Source organism: Misgurnus anguillicaudatus, chromosome 24 (assembly GCF_027580225.2).
Source record: "Misgurnus anguillicaudatus chromosome 24, ASM2758022v2, whole genome shotgun sequence".
Taxonomy (NCBI): domain Eukaryota; kingdom Metazoa; phylum Chordata; class Actinopteri; order Cypriniformes; family Cobitidae; genus Misgurnus; species Misgurnus anguillicaudatus.
In genome coordinates this window covers 41,774,295-41,793,719 of record NC_073360.2, presented here as the reverse complement: position 1 = coordinate 41,793,719, position 19,425 = coordinate 41,774,295, and the positions used below count along the sequence as shown (strand labels likewise).

The 19,425-nt window shown below is 40.4% G+C and overlaps 2 protein-coding genes across 4 annotated transcripts in view; both read left to right on the top strand.

Annotated features, from left to right (window-relative positions):
- The window catches only part of LOC129437097 (uncharacterized), a 524,696-nt gene that overhangs the window by 357,271 nt on the left and 148,000 nt on the right, over positions 1-19,425 (top strand). The window lies entirely within an intron of this gene.
- Positions 6,546-15,347, top strand: LOC129438983 (extracellular calcium-sensing receptor-like). Its single transcript, XM_073862525.1, has 6 exons — positions 6,546-7,164; positions 8,611-8,902; positions 9,111-9,905; positions 9,994-10,218; positions 14,073-14,196; positions 14,293-15,347. Exons 1-6 carry the CDS (start codon positions 6,944-6,946, stop codon positions 15,186-15,188), a joined length of 2,553 nt encoding a protein of 850 aa, XP_073718626.1. The 5' UTR covers positions 6,546-6,943; the 3' UTR covers positions 15,189-15,347.

Here is a 19,425-nt window from a genome sequence, read left to right as displayed (position 1 = left end):
CATTTTTAGGTGTGATATAGTGTTCATGTCAAGCCAGTATAATCTTTCTGTCACAGAGTGACTTCAAAAAGACGGAACCAAAATGGCGGAAATGGTTCCGCCCAGACCATTTTCACTGCAACACCCGGCCAGTTCCGGTAACTCCGGGCAACCAAAATCAAGTGATACTGGCTGCAGGTGTGGTTAATAAGTGTGGCGATTGGTGATTGGGCATTGCGGAAGAGCAGGGGCACATACAGTGTGAAGAAGTCACATTAACTGCCACCGGTGGGGAAGCAGCACATGAACACATGCACACATACATACACATTTACTTACCTCATTCCTTCCATCGTTGCGCTATTAGAGGAGCAGGTGCACACGCGATTCTGATAACACCTGGACATTCTCTCATTTACTTCACTCCCCATTCATAGATATTTCCGTTACTGGTCGTTGCATACACTCACACTGCACTTGTCTTGTCCTTTCTGTGTTGTTTGTATATGTATACGTTTCCTGATGGGGCACGCAGCGTTGGCCAAACCGAGTGAACGAGCGGCGGCCGATTATGACGTCACAGGTTGGATCGCGTCGGCGCAGTGTGACCCAAATCGGGAAAAAACTTCTTTTGAGTGGGAATTCCTAGGTTTATTTATATGTGAAGATTTGTGTTATTGTGTTAAGTGTTAAGGGATTGTGTCAATATATATATATTAGGGCTGTCAATAGATTAAAAAAATTAATCTAGATTAATCGCATGATTTCATGAATTAACTGCGATTAATCGCAAATTAATCGCACATTTTTATCCATTCTAAATTTACCCTAATTTAACACTTTTCAGGTTTTTAATATTCTAATCATATATACATATATAGATGCTTTATGGAAATGTATGTTAACAACAGCCTGTTTACATTTTAACAGAATCACCAGCCATTGTTTAGTATATGAATTTCCCTTTCAGAAGATTTTTCTTACTCCATTTTTGTTTGCTGCTGCATCATTTGTGACCTGTGCTGGCAAGTTGAGTCGGAATTAGCAAATAAAAAAAAAAGTTGTTCATATTTTGACATTCTCTATTAAAACATAGAACAATGCATGATTTGTTGAAATATAACAAAATATGACAGAACTACACGTGTTTGAAGTTGAAAGAGTCAAATTACCACAAACATTTCCACATCCATACATTATATTACCACATCAATACCTTAAAATCACTGGTAAAACTAATAGATTTAGCACACACAAAGCAAAAACATCATCAATGTATGTTCAACTTTTTTTCCTTTTGTTTGATTGACATTGAGACAGACTGCTTAAAATCTAAGTGATCTAATATATTGTTATACATCAGATATTTTTACCCAACAGTTAACCAAACATTTACTTAAAACATAACAGATTATAGAGCCTACCTGCGTGAATTCTTATCAAAACAGATATTTGTAAAACTGTAATTTTGTGTAGATGTCTATATATCCGGGTTGCGCACTCGCGCGTCTGTGTGCACGCGCTTCAGATATCAGTCAGTCAGCGTGAGGGGATCGCTTTTGAGTCTTGTCGCTCTTAATAACTCTTTAACATTAATCAGGTACCGAACTTTATCTCTCTTAATGACTATTTTAACATCAAGCAAGTCCTGCAGTGTATTTTATAAGTCATGCATAAAAGCGAAACCAAAATGAATTGAGACGCATTTTTGTATTAGATTAAGCATTAGGAGGACGGTAACGTTACACCTTTCAGACGTATAAATAAAGATCATATCAGATGTCCAACGAGCATTTAGAGCATTGGATTTGGTAGACGATTTGCTTAATGTTCTTATTTCTATGAAAACCTTTCACTCATTTAGAGAGAGTCACATTTGTCCGCGTCTCTGTTCATTCAACTATGGGCTGGACCAAGGGTCAAACAGAAATTGCGCGTTGCGTTAATCTCCGTTAATAAAATTAGTGGCGTTAAAATGAATTTGCGTTAACGCGTTATTAACGCGTTAATTTTGACAGCCCTAATATATATGATATATGATATGAATATATATGTGTGTGTGAAATGTTTAATGAATTATAATTGCCAAGTTAATGGGGTACTTGTGGAGATATGAAATGTTATACTTACCCAAAAGTGGTATGGCCCAAAAAGGGGCGAGGCTTGGCCTATAAGCTGAGGCCAAACCTAAAGGTGGCGCTTGTTTACCAAGTCAGGGCGAGGGTGCTATTGTGGAGCCTCAAGCGAAAAGCAAATCTCTTTTTGGTATATGGTGGATACCTGTCTCATTATCTGTAAATATATATCTGTGTTGGATTATTTTTTCTCCTTTTTTATTATTTTTTTTTTGGTACTTTGGATTTTTTTTTGGTCATTCGATCAGCACGTGTAAATATTCTTCACTGTGGAGAACTCTTTTGGCACTGTAAATAAATTCCACCTATTCAAAAGAACATCTGCGGGTGCGCCATAATTTTTTCAATCCCACACGAACTCACATTGTTCGCTAGAAAGCGAGCTGGTAGGCTCGACTCTGTCACTTACAGTAAATAGGGCGCCAAGAAGATCGAAGGGAGTGGTTGATTTCCGGAAAGCATTGTGGGCGTGATGGATGTAGTCGGATTGTTCGGAGAGACGCATTGATGTGGATAAGCAGGCTGGGCATGTAAAGCAAGACGGAGAAAAGTGGATTACAAGTTCCACCAAGATAAGTGAAATTATTTGTGTATCTCTGAGGTGAATGTTACCATTGTAGCTGTGTGTTATAAGAACACGGGGAACGGAGTGATGGGGCGAACCAACTACCGAAGCATTTGGTGTATACACGATCTTGGATGCAAGAGACATCTGCCAGAGCAAGGGAAGTAATCAGCGTTTAAAGGAACAGTGTGTTGTGTTTGGAATTCATTCTGCTGTTACCCTGTTACATTGCTCATGTGTTAAAAATGTCACTCAGTTCATCTCTGCCATTTCAAGCATTGGAATCCAGTGGGAAGAGGATGGATGAGCTAAGGGTCAACATTAGCTTCAAGCTGTCCCCTGTCCCAGTCACCCGTCTATTGCAGGAACTGCAAGTTTGGCCAAACCGTCGTGACCATTTTCACTAGGAGTGTGTGTAGTGCTGTGGGTGAGTCCTTCTGAAGTGTGTACACTTGGGCAAGTTGTAGTGCTGTGCTGTTATCTGTGTTGTCAGTGGTTGCCTCTTAGGCCGACGAAGGAGCCCTGTAGTAGAGGAGTGAAGTGGGGACGCCAGGCGGCTGCTTGTTATACTTATACGGAGATCTGTCGGCCTCCCTCCTCGCCTGGTGGTGGTGCTCTTCGATCATCACAAGTAAGGAATTGATGTGAACATTGAGGCAAACATTGAAGGAGGAAGACCTATGATTGGTTGCTGCGTGGGAAAAGTATACCTACTGTCTGTGTGTATAACGTTGCACTTCTTAGTGTTTGAAGACGTCAGCTCACGTCCGAACTTCTACCCTGTGATCTGAAGGAAAGGAGGCTGGAAGGAGCCGGTTTCATTCTGACAGCCCGGTGTATGACACGACTCCGAACTGCGGTCTACCTACCTGTGAGTTACCAAAAGTGTTGGGCAAGTTACTGAAAATTAGTAATTAGTTACAGTTACTAGTTACTTCTTTTAAAAGTAATTGAGTTACTCTATCAGTAACTGTATATAAAAAGTAATTAGTTACTAGGGAAAGTAACTTTTAAGTTACTTTTATGTCTGCTTTTTAAATGTAAATATGAACAGTACTGAACAGTCAAACAATAAAATAATATGAATGGGCTATTTTACACGTAAGACTAATATATCACATACTGTAGGAGCCTATTTTGCTTTAGATTCAACCTTTGAATATTTTTGTTAGAAATTATCTTAATATGTAAGCTTAGTTTATTTATGTATATCATTTAGACCATTTAGACAAAGATTCTGTGTGTTTACAAAATATATAATGTGTTAAAATTGTGTAGTGTCTCTTTAAAAATTTGGAGACAATTGAGTCAACATGTCATATTTTCTAAAATAAATTATCATTTTTCTGATTCCATATTTATTTTAATAAGTTAGAAACATCTCCGCTGTGTCCTGCTGACAGGCGCGGTGCGCGTGCAGCAGGTGACGCAAATTATGGGTTAGACCGTCTCATTTCAGTTCTCTTCACGAACTTCTGAGGCTTCCACCTTGAAAGACCGAGTGCTCACCTTTTTAGGTTGCATGCTTAGCAGGGCGTGGCCATGGAATTGGGACACAGCGTGTGAAGCTTGCGGATGGTAGTGCGCTCTTTGGTCATATATTGTTTGTATATGTTTTCTGTTGGATTTAAATGATACACAGGATTAAAGGAAGATATTTAATCAGAAGACGGAGTACGTGGATGATTTTGTCAGACGGACACAGCGAGTGGATCGTTTTGTCGAATACGGAGCAAGTGAAACCAAAACTGAAACTTAATGCGCACTCACACATACTATGGAGTTTTAACAGTTGTCATCCCAGCAGGATGAAGCGCAGTGTGAATATTTTTCTGGAAACAACAATCGTGGATCGTTCTCTTCCATGAAGGCCGATGTAAACATCTAAGATATATATTAACATTTCTCAGATTTATTGCTTTTGTGGACTCCAAATGCCAGTTAATGTCATACTGGAATTGCATTGCAAAGATCATTTATAAACATGAGACCGGATGGATTATGACTTGCGCACAATTTTTAAATAAAGGTATGTTGTCCCGTTTAGATTTTTCATGTTCATTCTATACGCACTGTCAGCTATGATGAAGTTTAATGATTCATTGCGCCGCCCACCACGGTCATGCGACGTAAATCAGAAATGTCTTGTCTGTAAGTGTTATGTTTTTTTACAAAATAGAGTAACGTGAGTAACGAACTCATTTAAATTTCAGTAATTGTAATTGCGTTACTTGATTTAAAAAAATACTTCGTTACATACTCGTTACTGATAAAAGTAGTGGAATTACAGTAACGTGTTACTTTGTAACGCATTACTCCCATCACTGGTTACCAACAGCAGACGTGTTAGTCCAAGTATTGCAGCAGTAGTGGCCTGCGCCTTCTTTTGGCTGAAGCAACAGAGGTGTTGTATGCCCCCTTGCATGTTCACAAGAGTGCTATCGTTGTTAAAGGAAAATCTGTATGTTCTTTGCTGTTAGCCAGCAGATCAAGCCAAGGGCTTTGTGTCGCCGTGGGACTGTTCCTTCATCCGCCTGAAAGTTAACGGTTCAGTGTGAACCAGACGTCTGTCCTAGTGATGAAGACTAGAAGTGCTGTATCTCCACGCGTCGTCTCCAACCATCTGTGCCTAGAAGGGCTAAAGCCTTGCACCCATGCCAGTCTACTTGCCGTAAGTCGAATACGCCCAAAGCCCAGAGCCTAGTGTACCTCCCTGTATACTCATCTGTACGCCCAAATCCCAGAGCTCAGTGTACCTACCTGTATACTCACTTGTACGCCTAAAGTCCAGAGCCCAGTGTACCTACCTGTATACTCACTTGTGCGTGCAAAGCCCAGTGCCCAGTGTACCTACCTGTATACTCACCTGTACGCCCAGAGCCCAGTGTACCTTCCTGTATACTCACTTGTATGCCCAAAGCCCAGAGCCCAGTGTATCGATCTGTATACTCACCTGCACGCCCAAAGCCCAGAGCCCAGTGTACCTACCTGTATACTCACCTGTACGCCCAAAGCCCAGAGACTAGTGTACCTCCCTGTATACTCACCTGTACGCCCAAAGCCCAGTGTACCTACCTGTATACTCACCTGTACGCCTCGAGCCAGGAGGCTACCTGCCTGTGGATCATCTGGGCCCCGGCAGTTTGAAACATTAAGGCACCTACCCGACCCAGTTACCTGTGTTCTGTCCCTCTAAGTCCCGACAGAGAGGCTATGAAGAGCCACGAAGAGGTAGACGAAGTTAAGGACATTCAACCCAATTCACGTGTGGACGAAGAAAACAAGGACAGGCCAAGAAGACTTACCTGTGTTTCCCGTGCAAGTCAGAAGTGACTCAGAGCTATCCAAAGCCCCCAGAACGTACCTTTTAAGAATCCCCTTTCCCTTTTTAATATTTAATAAAGATTGTTCTATTTTATTCTGTTTCTTGTCTGTTTGGTCATTGGGGCATTTTGGGACCTCCTCGGGGTGGAAACTGAGGGAGGGGCGTGACTCACGTTAGAGGTGGTCTGCTCCGACCTGTGACATTTCTCATCGGGGTTCTCATCGGTCCCTTCCTTTAGGAAACGAGGGTTACATACGTAACCAAAACATTTGCGCTGGCCCTATCTGTTCTTGGTTTCACATTGAAACTACCTACCTGATAACTTAATGAAACTAAATTCATCACATTCAGTATGCTCATATTCTGTGCCGTATTGCTTTTTTCCAGCTTTTGTCAGTTTGCCTGGAAAATTCCCTGTAGCTGTTGAGCTGTAGCATTTTAATTTCTAAATGCTATAATATTTTATTGAAAACAGACAAAAAAGGCTATTTTTTATAATGTTGCACAGGGGGTCATTACTGCACTCAAAGCTGGAAAACATTAAAAAGATCTGACTCAGAAAATGTATTTGTTGACAAACTACTTCACAAAAGACAAAAAGAGATAAGAGATGGTACAGCAATGAGGTACAATAACACACAACCAACCTTGATTATAATTGTACCTAAACTCAGATTCCCAAAAAAATTGCTGCTTTAAGATTGTGCAGGAAAATCATTATTTTGTAGTTCAGCTTCAATTGGTCTTTAGATCGTTCAATATTTTCTATAAAACAATAAAAAGTACTATAATTGCTCAGTGAACTGGTGTTTCTTGCATACTGCAGCATACGTGAAAAAAGCAAACGTGTGTAAGGATCTGGTCCCAAATGGAATTTTAAAACACGATAAAAGGCAAATCATTTCCTGTTCTGCCACAAAGGCTCCTGCCTACCTTCACATGGGCATGGCAAAGAAGACAGTGTCACTCCTGTTACTGCTGCTATATGGTGCTTGCATCCCAACCACAGCAGAAGTCTGCGAAATCCTTAGCCAGCCATTACCCCCACTACTTTCTGCAGAAAGAGAAATCAACATTGGGGGGATTTTCTCAATTCATAGAAATGTTGTGGCAAAGATTCATCCTTTCACTTCCAAACCAGAACCGGTTACATGTTTCAGGTCTGTGTGAGAATAACTTTTTGGCACCATGCATTATGAATACTGTAGTATTAGAAATACTACTACTGGGACAGTTCACTCAAAAATGAAAATTCTGTCTTTATTTACTTATCATGAAGTTGTTCCACACCAGCACGAATTTCTTTGTTTGCAAAATGTTTGTAACCAAGCCAACCTGGAGCAGGAAAAATAATACTGTTAATAATAATACCTTAATTTGTGATTTGTTCAACCCAGTAGCAAATAACACTATGAAATTGTTACTTTTGGACTGTATGATGCTTCTTTTCAGTGGGAAAAGGACCGGGTAGGGCCCCGTTTATGGAACAACCTACCACTTGAGATCAGAGCGGCACCTTTTTTTACCGTTTTTAAGTCTCCTTTAAAAACACACTTGTTTAATCTGACCTACAGTATTATCATTCCATTTGTATTATACTGTAGTTGGTCTTTGTTTAGCTGTTATTTGTTTGGTTCACTCTAAGAAAGGATGTGTTAATTTTTAAAACACTGTTTCAAAATGTTCTGTTATCCTATTTAACACATTATGTGTTATAAACGGGAGAACACAATAAGTGTTATAATAACACAGGGAAGTATTAAGTTATGTGTCATTAAATGTGTTGTCCTTAACTAGATACATGTGTTGGTTTAACACATTCATTTTAAGATTGTTTAAAATTTATTTGTTTTTTCTTTCTGTTTTATCTTTAACACTTTACAATAAGGTTCATTAGCTAATATTAGTCAATGTATTAACTAACATAACAAACCATGAGCAATACATTTGTTACAGTATTTTTAATCTTTGTTAATGTTAGTTAATAGAAATAAAGCTTTTAATTGTTTTTTTCACAGTGCATTGACTATTGTTATTCAGATTTTAATAAAGTATTAATCATTTTTGAAATTAACATTAACAAAGATGAATAAATGCTGTATAAGGGCAGTTCATTATTAGTTCATGTTAACTAATGTAGTTAACTAATGTTAACTTTTGAACCTTATTGTAAAGTGTTACCGTTTTATGTTTTATAACTTGAATTGTATAAACAGGTCATTCTAAAATTAGCAAGCTGCAATATTTGTTGCAATTGCCTTTGTCTGTGTACAGTGAGAGATGTCCTCCTGGCACTAGAAAGGCTGTGCAGAAAGAAAAGCCTATATGTTGTTATGACTGTATATCATGTTCAGAAAGTGAAATCAGTAAAATTACTGGTAAAATAAATGTGAATAACTATATTTATAAAGGTGGATAAATTATTGGTAGAACAAAGCAAAACAAAGAAATTTATAAAGGATAGAAACATCTTGAGGGTCAGTAAATGATGACAGAATTCTCATTTTTTTGTAAACTATCCCTTTAATAGAGGTACTATTATTATACTTCTTTAATGATTATTTGCAGAATGTACTGTAACACTTGACTGATGTTTATTGTCACAGCTTTAACTTTCGTGATTTTAAATTAGCTCAGACACTGATTTTTACCATAGAAGAGATAAACAACAGCACACAACTGTTGCCTGGTGTCAAATTGGGCTATAAAATATATGATTCATGTGCGTCAATAAATCAGGCTATCCTGTCATGCCTGGCTTTGTTAAATGGCTTCAAAGAGACTTTGCAAAATGAGTCCTGTTCTAGACCATCATTTGTTCAAGCCATTGTTGGAGAGACAAGCTCCTCTCCCACCATTGCCATCGCCTCTTTACTAAGCCCTTTAAGTTTCCCTGTGGTAAGAACTATCTTATTTATTTGCCATTTATGTTGTCATGATAAATCAATGCATAATGAACCACTTTAAAAATAATGAAACTCTATGAAAACAATTGGTGTAAATATAACAATATTGTTAAACTTGGAGTGGTGTCAGGGTTTAGAGTCAATTATAAGAAAAAAGCAATAATTTTCTTAATACTTTGCTTTTTCTTTTTCTTTTGTAGATCAGTCATTTTGCCTCATGTGCCTGCTTGAGTGACAGAAAAAGGTTTTCATCCTTTTTCAGAACGATGGCCAGTGATAATTATCAAAGCATTGCAATGGCTCAGCTTGTCAAGCACTTTGGCTGGACTTGGGTTGGAACAGTCAACAGTCGCAATGATTACGGTACCTATGGAATGGACGTATTTTTAAAGACAGCACACAAATTGGGGATTTGTGTTGAATACTCGGAGACAATATTAAAAACCGATTCACAAAAGCAGCTACTAAAAACACTGGAAGTGGTTAAAAAAGGAACAGCCAAGGTGGTGGTGTTTTTTATATCATACGTAGATTTCCTCCCATACAAAAAATTGATTGTGCAACAGAACATTACCGGGATCCAGTGGATCGGTACTGAATCCTGGATCAATTCTCAAACTATTCAGGATACAAAGGAAAACAGTTTCTTCATGGGAGCCATGGGCTTTGCTCTACAGAACATGAAGCTTGACGGCCTGCAAGAGTTTCTTTTGACTGTGCACCCTAATCAAGAACCAAAAAATGAACTTTTGAAAGATTTCTGGGAAGAAACCTTTCAGTGCTCTTTCAGAAACACCGGAGGTAGCACAGGTAGCTGTACTGGCTCAGAACGCTTAACAGAAGTGCACAATGAATATACTGATGCATCAGAGATGCGCATGGCAAATAAAGTGTACACGGCAACTTATGCTATTGCACATGCACTGCATAGTTTGATAAATGATCTTAAATCCTCCACCAACAGCAGCAAAGTAGAGGTGCCCACACCAAGAAAGGTGATTAAGAAGACTTAAAAGTTTAAAAGACTTAAAATTAAAAGATAAAAGTTAAACTAAAACCAATTATGTTTGTGTTTATTCTCAGGTGCTGGAGTATATGAGAGATGTCAGTTTCACTGCCAAAACAGGTGAGAAAATATTTTTTTCGAATGGTGATCCTGTGGCGAAATATGATCTCCTCAACTGGCAGCCAACTGAAGATGGAGGTATGCAGTATAAACTGGTTGGTTCGTATGACCACTCACTGCCTCCAGAGCAACGTCTTAAAGTTAATCAGGAACTTATGGTATGGGCTGAGAACAGCAGGCAGGTATGTCAAAAATAAATTATGAAATGCCTGTTCCAATTGTGGAAATGACAATAAATGTAATAACCATTGAAGGCGCTCTAAGCGAATCTGTGTGAGGTCACTTCTTGAATTCCAAATCCTTCTTGTCGTTTATTGGCTGGAACACTTTGTTATGTTTCGTGGTGGTAGGTTTGGCCACTTGGTTTTTGTTGCAGTTTGTGAAGCCTAGGCTTTCTACAGAGACCACATTTTTACAGTGTTTTCAGGTGACAGGCAGCTAGCAGATAGTGAGGATATGTTTACTGTATGAAACAAAAAAGTGTTATGGCCTAAATCATGTGAATTTGCTTAGAGGACCTTTAAGGCAATATGCAAAAATATATAAAAGCTCACTGGAAAAATAATGCAATCAAAAATAACAAAACTAATATTTTTTTTGTATTTGGAAGATGCTTTGTCCAAAGTTACGTAGAGTGCTACACATTTTTTAGTTGGCATGTGTGTTCCCTGGGATTCAAACCTGTGATCATTATCAGTGGTGGCCGGTGACTTCTTTTTGAGGGCTGTGACTGCTGTCTGGTCTTTTGTGGGGTAAGTCTGGGCAAATCGTGAGAAATGGTCGGTTATCATCAGGACATTCTCAATTTCTTCTTTAGACTTCTCTAGAAGAAAAAAATCCATGTGGATAAGATAAGGAGTACAAGTGTGGATGCTCACAAGTGGGGCCCTATTGGCTGCAGTTTTCCTGAGACAACATCTTTCACATTGCTCACACCAAGCCTTGATTTCTTGATGCGTTTGTGGACAGAAAAAACGTTCCCTAACAAGACTCATAGTGCGATCAAAACCAAAATGACCAGAGTCATCGTGAAGACTTGTTTTGGCTAAGAGTCGCATTTTTTCTGGCAAGACTAACTGGTCAATGGGCTGTCCCTGAACATTTTTCACTTGCCTATACAAAATTCCATCTCTGTCCACCAACCTTCTCCACTCTTTTAAGAGAAGCAGTGCATGCTTTCCTTTATCCAACCTTTCACTTCGTCTAGGCTTACTGTTCAGTATCTTAGAGTGTAAGATTGGCCCAATAACAGAGTCCTCTTGCTGACATCTCCTGAGCTCCAGCTTTGTCATCGCAGGCAGTGCATCAATTCCAGTTCCATTAAATGGATCTGCTTGTCTTTCACTCTGCTCTGAAAACTCTTTGGATCTGGATTGTATGCCCTCTGACGACACTACATGGCCCAGGTACTGAGCTTGCTTTCTTAGTAGATTGCATTTTTGTGGTTTTAGCTTTAAGCCATGTTTGCGGAGCCGGTCAAACACCAATTTCAGCCGCTCAAGGTGCTCTTCAAAGGTTCTAGAGAAAATGATTATGTCGTCAAGGTAGATCAGGAGGCTTTCAAAGTTCAGATCACTAAAACAGAAGGTCATCAACCTTTGGAAGGTTGAAGGGGCATTTTTCAGACCAAATGGCATGCTATTTGCCTCATATAACCCCATGGGGGTGCTGAAAGCAGTTTTATGCTTGTCATGTTCTGCCACCTCAACCTTCCAATAGCCAGATGTAAGATCTAGAGTTGAGAAGTACTTTTCCTGTCCCAAGGCTTCCAATGCATCCTCTATTCTGTAATAGAATCACTATTATTAAGAATTAAGTTTTCTGTAATCCACACAGATTCTCAATAAACAATCCTATTTTGTCACAAAACAATTGGAGATGCATATGGGCTTTTGCTTGGACGTATAACTCCTGCCTCTTCAATCTGTGATATGGCCTGCCAAACCTCCTGTGACAGGGGGTATCTTCCGATAAGGCAGCCGAAAAGGTTTTGGATCCACCAGGGGTATTTCATGTTGCACAGTGGTGGTATCTCCATAGTCCATGAAATGTTTGGAAAAGACATCCTCATTTTTCTCCAACAACTCTTTCAGTATTGAAAGCTGCTCTTCACTCTCCACTGCTGCATCATTAAGATCAATTCCAAACATATTTTCACTCTCTGTCCCAACACTGGTTACCTGTTGCTGACTTTGGCATGATTCCACCACTGGGCTCTTCACAGAATGTGTCTCAGGCATGCATTGGTCGCAACTAAACATTTGGCATTCCCCTTCTGGTTCAACAACACTTTGAACTATAAAAGCATCCGCAAGGAAGGTTCTGGGTTTGATGACAAGATCTTTCTCAGACATATTCAGAACACGAACAGGAACACACCCCCGTTTCACATTAACAAGCAGCCTGGTGATTTCTAGACCCTCTGGGACCCTTAAAGGGAACTGATTCTCCACACAAACTGTATGAAGCTTTTTCTTTGGTCCACCTACAATTTTGTCAGTGACATCCACCTCCTTACCAGCTGGGATTTGTATTTTGTGGCCAACATTTTGCATACGACCCACTTTGCATTTAACTCCACCAGATTCATGTCCTTGCTTATGTCCATAGGATGCAGCTTATCACTTGAAGTTTCATGTGCTGGTATGAAGTCTGTTCTCTGAGGCTTGTTAGTTCCAGCTAAGATGGTAGTTACTGGTGGCAGATGAGAGTCAGGTAAGGTGTTGGACATGGCTAGCGGAACACCATAGGAGGAGGGAGGAGCCTGCATGGCAATCAAAGTGTTATGCAAGTTGGTCTGAGGTAAAACTGCAGCTGCAGCAGAGTGGTGCTGACAAGAAGGAGATGCACATGTGGGAGCTGACAATGGATAAGAGGTATTAAATGGAACTTGGTTTGCCCCATTGTAGCAAGACAGATGTGTTTTGGGTGATGCCGCTGATACTGGAGCTGTATATAAGTAGTTTGGAGAGTGGGGCATGTCATTTGGCAGTCCATTGGCAAGAGCTAGTGGGGTCTGGATGGTTACAACATTGCTGTGCATGCTCGCCTGGGAGTTAGTGGTCAATGTAGTTGGTTGAATGGAGCTAGCTAAAGCATGTAAAACAGTTCTTTTTCCACCATAAATTTAGTTCAGTCCACAATTTACATTAATATTGTGTGTTCACTTTTAGATCATCAACAGCATATTTTTCTAGCACTACTTCATAATCAGAGAGCTTACTCCAGTCTAAATAGAAATCAGCCATCCGGTTAACGGCACCAAAGATGTAACCCTTATTTGTGCTTTGTCCCCTCGCCTATTTGCCTGTAGCAAGAAGTCTCAGCGTTGTGTTTAAATTTTATGGGAAAGGAGAGGACACAAAGCTTGATTGATTGACTCTTTATCACCACCCAGCTTTCCAACAGGAAAGAGAAAATGTGTTACAATCACAAATTATGAAGAAAACTGCATGCAAGAACAAGTTAACTAAAATAAAGCATCAAAACAGGAGTCAAATACAATTAAATAAAAAAGATGCAAAACATATTGAAATATTTGGATAGGCCAGACATCATTGTGCAACATAGAAGTGCACAAAATACTGCCTTTAAATGTTCATCTGCCTTCAATAACTCCATGATTATTTTAGCTAACAGTTAGAAAGTTAAAAAATGATCCCAAATAACATGGATGGGCATTTTAAAATAATTATTTATAAGGATTGCAAAAGAGTTAAACAGAGCACATCTAACCAACAGGAAAGAGAAAATGTGACTAGGTCATAGCTCCACCCCCACAAAGGAAGGGCTCTCAACCCAGATATACAACACACAAAATAGAGCTCCCTCTAGAGGATAAACTTTTAACATCAACCCTACATTCACATGACGCAACAAACACATATTTTGAAAACACCAGCAACACACGACACTCCAAGCACATATTTTGAATTTGCGCCCCTCAGAAGAGCAGTCACCAGCCACCACTGATCATTATACTGCAAACACAATTGTAATCATTATTTGGGCCTAATAGGCACTTCTCTTTACAAAGCTGCCGGTGTCTGTGTGCAGTGCGAGTTGTCCTCCAGGCACTAGGAAGGCTGTACAGAAAGGAAGACCTATCTGCTGTTTTGACTGCATACAATGTCCACCAGGAGAGATCAGTAACCGCACAGGTAATATGTACTACAGTAGCTCATGCTATAATACTGTACAATGGCCAGAGACCTTGAAATGTGCTTTGTATTCATATTTGTTTAATTCCTTCACAGATTCTAGCGACTGCTTTCCTTGTGATTTGGAGTATTGGTCGAATGAAAGCAACGACAAATGTGTTTTAAAAGCTATTGAATTCCTTTCCTATACAGAAAACATGGGGATTGTGCTTTCTCTTTGTTCTCTCATTGGAGCGTTAGTAACTTCAATTGTATCTTTGGTGTTTTATCTTCATAAACAAACACCTATTGTAAGAGCCAACAATTCAGAGCTGAGCTTCCTGTTGCTCTTCTCATTGACTCTGTGTTTTCTCTGTTCACTTACTTTCATTGGTCGTCCCACTGAGTGGTCCTGTATGTTGCGTCACACGGCTTTTGGGATAACTTTTGTCCTCTGTATCTCCTGTGTTTTGGGGAAAACAATAGTGGTGTTAATGGCATTCAAGGCCACACTTCCAGGAAATAATGTTATGAAATGGTTTGGGCCTCCTCAACAAAGACTAAGTGTTGTTATCCTTACATTAATACAGGTCCTAATTTGTGTGCTTTGGTTAACAATATCACCTCCTTTCCCATATAAGAACATGCGTTATTACAAAGATAAGATCATTCTAGAATGTAATTTAGGTTCAGCTGTTGGTTTCTGGGCTGTTCTTGCTTATATAGGCTTGCTTTCAGCCGTGTGTTTTATTTTAGCTTTTCTGGCTCGTAAGCTCCCTGATAACTTCAATGAAGCTAAATTCATCACATTTAGTATGTTCATATTCTGCGCTGTATGGGTTGAATTTTTTCTAGCTTACGTCAGTACACCTGGAAAATTTACTCTAGCCTTGGAGATATTTGCTATTTTAGCTTCAAGTTTTGCTTTACTATTTTGCATATTTGCCCCAAAATGCTATATCATTTTGTTAAAACCAGAGGAAAATACAAAAAAACATATGATTGGGAAATAGTAATTCTAACAAACTCAAGGATAAAAAATTTAATCGGACAACAATGTGATGTAGTAAGTAACTAAGAACAATTGATAAAAAAATTCCATTGGAATAAAAAAAACATACAAGCACAAATATATGTTTGGTTCCAAAACACAATAAATCAATTTTGACTAATTTCTGTAAAAACGTGTTTTTTATACCAAGAAAGTGACAAGATGGAAACCACTATTTTCTGTTACAAACTTTCACATAGCAACTTTAGGTTATAATAACATTAAAAATTCTAATCCATAATTTCATTTTCAAAGGTTTATTATAAAAACTGATTTTTTTCTGCAAAATACAAATAAAAGTTTTTTTTTCTAAAATGCTATGAATCTATTGAATCAATATATAAATGTGCATTCATCTTTGCCATGTTATATTCATTTAGTTGACTAGTGGTATAAACTGATTAAAAAAATAATCCTGCTCGATTTTCGTTGAGTAAATTAATGACACCAGCAGTGGGACCCAGCAGGAGACCCAGCTATAGCTTTGTTATGTCCTGTACGTGCACTACGTGTGCATGTAGATCAAACCCAAAGCTTTTGGACCTCAGAACAACTCTTTGTTTCTTACAGTGGTGAGCAGAAAGCGATAGCTGTCACCAAGCAGAGGGTGTCTCATTGGATTGTAGATACAATCACTCATGCTTACGAATAACAGGCCATTCCTTGCACCTTTGGGTTAAAACCCATTCTACCAGAAGCATGGCATCATCTTGGGGATTGGCTTGTGGTTCCTTGCTAACAGAAATTTGTAGAGCTGCTGGCTGGGCGACACACCTAACACCTTCACTAGATTTTACAGTGTTCGTATCGAGCCAGTATCCTCTCTGGTTCTCTCCTTAAATCGATGAGAAAATCCAGGAACGGCTTGTGTGTCGGCTTACAGCCTTCACTTTGGTGCTGCACAACCGCACCACTATGGAAGACCATTAGTGCAAAACACAAATAGTTTTTTGTACTCCTCCACTGCTTGGTGGCCGATGTTGTGACAGCCTCTCAGTAGATGTATTCTTGAGAACCTGGATGAGGCTAGCGCCCGCATTGCGCCCCCTTGACGGTTCCTATGTGAGTATTTCTGTGGAAAGTTTTCTTTTTACCACATTTCCCTTAGTGGAGTCTGCTTCGCAACTCTCTAGTATGAGATATTACTAGGAGAGTTCACGCCATGACCTTGAGTCTTTAGGCTATCACACTAGTGGTAGACCCCCTAGAGCAGTGTTTCCCAACCCTGGTCCTCGGGCACCCCCTCCCAGACAGTTTTAGATGTCTCCTTATTAAGCACACCTGATTTAACTCATCAGCTTGTTAGGGACACGTCTTTACCATTTTAGAAGGAGGTTGATGAGTCGAATCAGGTGTTTTAAATAAGGAGACATCTAAAACTTTCTGGGAGGGGGTGCCTGAGGACCAGGGTTGGGAAACACTGCCCACAGCGACCTTAGTTCCGCCTGACAAGATCACTTCCCAGTTCACCGAGTTCACTATCGTGGGATAAGGAACAAGTAGTGACTGGCCTCTGCTCTAACCCCATTTCCGTCTCCCTAAAAAAGGAGAGTCGGAAGGTTTATGCAGCCACTGGAAGGGTCAGCTTTAGTGGCTCTTTGGTAGGGATTCCCAATTTGTCGGTCATGATGTGACAGCCAAGGACCAACTGGAGTTTCCACAGGTCCAAATGCAGATGCCATATTGTGCCCCATCTTAAGAAAGAAGGTCCTTCCTCAGGGGAATGGAAGGAACATGAGTTAGGGAAACCAAGTAGAATGTGCTTCTCATCTTCCCTGACTTTGTGCAGTGTCTGTAAATTTTGCCTCTGAAAGAGAACCTCCTTTACTGTAAAAATATTTAGCTGCCTTAATTTTTAGTTTAATCAACTTAAATTTACAAGTCATTTCAACTAACTTTTCCTTATCTTGACAAGAGATAAGTTGTTAAAATGAAGTTACATATTTTAACTATGTTTTATAAGTTACAACAAAATCCCTAGTCAAGATAAATAATAGGACGATTAAATCTTGTAAATCTGAGTTGATAAAAATTAAGTCAGCAAAGAATTTTTTACAGTGTAGTAATGCATATGCAAAAAGGTCAGTCCCAAAAATATTTAGGCCACACCTTTCCAGCATTAATTATCCACTGCACGTCTTTAGTAAATCCCGACAGTCATTATTTAACACCCAAAGGATTCATTTAGTCATTTTGAGTTGAGTGTTTGTGTTGCCTCTCAACTGTGTGCTTTATCACCTCAGCACAACACCCAAAAGAGTGATTTAGCTAAATCCCCAGGATGGCCACAATCATTGTCTCTTGTACCTCAAACTAGAGCACGCTGAGGCGGCGTTTTGTGAGGGTTCATGTTCCATATGCCAGAACATGTCTGGATTTGCATGGTCGGGTGGCATTTCTCCAGCAGAGTCGCCCCCATCCGTTGCCTACCGGCACTAAGAAAGCAGCTGTGAAGCTCCGGAGGGACAACCTGCGTATAACAGTGCTAAACAAGTCTGCTGGCTCAACCAGCAGCTTTTAGCACTCTGGTCCACAGCCTGCAGTTCCGATGGAGATGGGGGTACGTGATCTTTTTTCCTCTTATATATTGTTTTCTCATTTCTATGTTAAGCACTTTGAATGACCTTAGTGTATGAAATGTGCTATACAAATAAACTTGCCTTGCCTTGTCTATAGCCCTCTCTGAATCTGTTGGCTCTCCCGAGGATACGGTATCTGTCATAACAGCGGAGTAGGGGGAGTCATTTTCGTACACCAACTTGGATCCGCTTCCTCCTTTGGGTAGGGTTACGGAGCCCGTGCTCGACCCTGAGATGGGAGTCATGCTTGCTCAGGCGGCAGCAGAGGTCGGCTTGGAATGGACACAACCTCCACCACCCAAATTATCCCTCCTCGCCAACTGGTACTTCAAGTGTGCCAGAACAGTGAAGTCCCAACCACCTGTACCATTCTTTCCCGAGGTGCATGACAAGTTGACACGGTAGTGGAAAACTCTGTTTTCCTGACCGAAATTGCTCTATCAGATGTCACCCCTCACATCTCTTGACACCAGGGCCGCTAAGAGTTACGCCAGTATTCTGACAGTGGAGCGACCAGTGTTTCCACCTGGAGGGACTGGCCAACCCTTTCCTCATGGGCATGTCGGTATTCCCCCAACCTGATGTCTGAGTGTAGTTACCCTGCTTGTGGGGAGTTGGCCTCTGCTGTGCACGCTATGGGGTTGCTTCAAGTTCACCAGGCCAAAGGTCACCGCAAAAGCCATTGGACATGCGATGTCCATCCTGGTGGTCCAGGAATGCCATCGCTGGCTGTGCCTGGCCGACATGCGGGAGCAGGACAAGATACAACTCCTAGAAGCTCCGGTGTCCCAGCCTGTTCCACGAGACATTCGAGAACCTCACACAGCAGTTCTCGACCATAAAAAAACAGACTGAGGCGATCACACAGATCTGTCGGCAGCAGTCCACTCCACCTGCTTAGCTTGCTACCCGAGGTGGAAAACACAAGATCAAGCAGCTCTGAGACAGGCGACCTGGAAATGGAGGGCAGGGTTGGGAATCCTTGGTTTTCATTAATTACATTTAAAACACAAAATGAAAGAATTAAACCTACAGGTCTTCAGAGTAACACAGGAGCTATGGTCGGGATCACAACCCTACATCCTCCCCCTTTCTCTATCGCCAGCAGGTGTGTTGAAGTGGTCGGGACCCTCACAATGGAGTCTCTCCAGCTCAGCCACCCATCTGCGGAGCCCAGTGAGTGTTACATCACACAACACTTCTGTCTGTGTGCCCAGAGAGAGCACATCAGTGATCACTTCCACTCAGCTCACTGCGGGTGCTCCAATCGTGCTATTAATTCCTCTCGTTCAATATGTGGGGGTTGGAAAGAGTTCCCCAACCCATCACATTGGCTCCTACGCACAATTCATCTTGGCCATGCCATTCAATTTGCTTGGCGTCCCCCCAAATTTGCGGGCAAAACCACAGATGCACACATACTTTGTGCAAAGATTGCTGTTTTACTGGCAAAGAACGAGATCAAGCCATCCCTTCAGCCGAGATGAGGTCAGGATTTTACTACCTTTACTTCATTGTACCCAAGAAAAGCACCAGGTTGGGACCAATCATGTGCCACTTTTATTAACAAACAGCTTGATTAACATCTAAAAAATGGCACTTACTTTTTGAAATGGATTT

Coding starts and splice junctions, on each gene's coding strand:
- LOC129438983 (XM_073862525.1), top strand. CDS start 6,944: ATGGGCATGGCAAAGAAGACAGTGTCACTCCTGTTACTGCTGCTATAT. Junction 7,165..8,610: donor GAACCGGTTACATGTTTCAG/GTCTGTGTGAGA, acceptor TTATTGTCACAG/CTTTAACTTTCGTGATTTTA. Junction 9,906..9,993: donor AGGTGCCCACACCAAGAAAG/GTGATTAAGAAG, acceptor GTTTATTCTCAG/GTGCTGGAGTATATGAGAGA.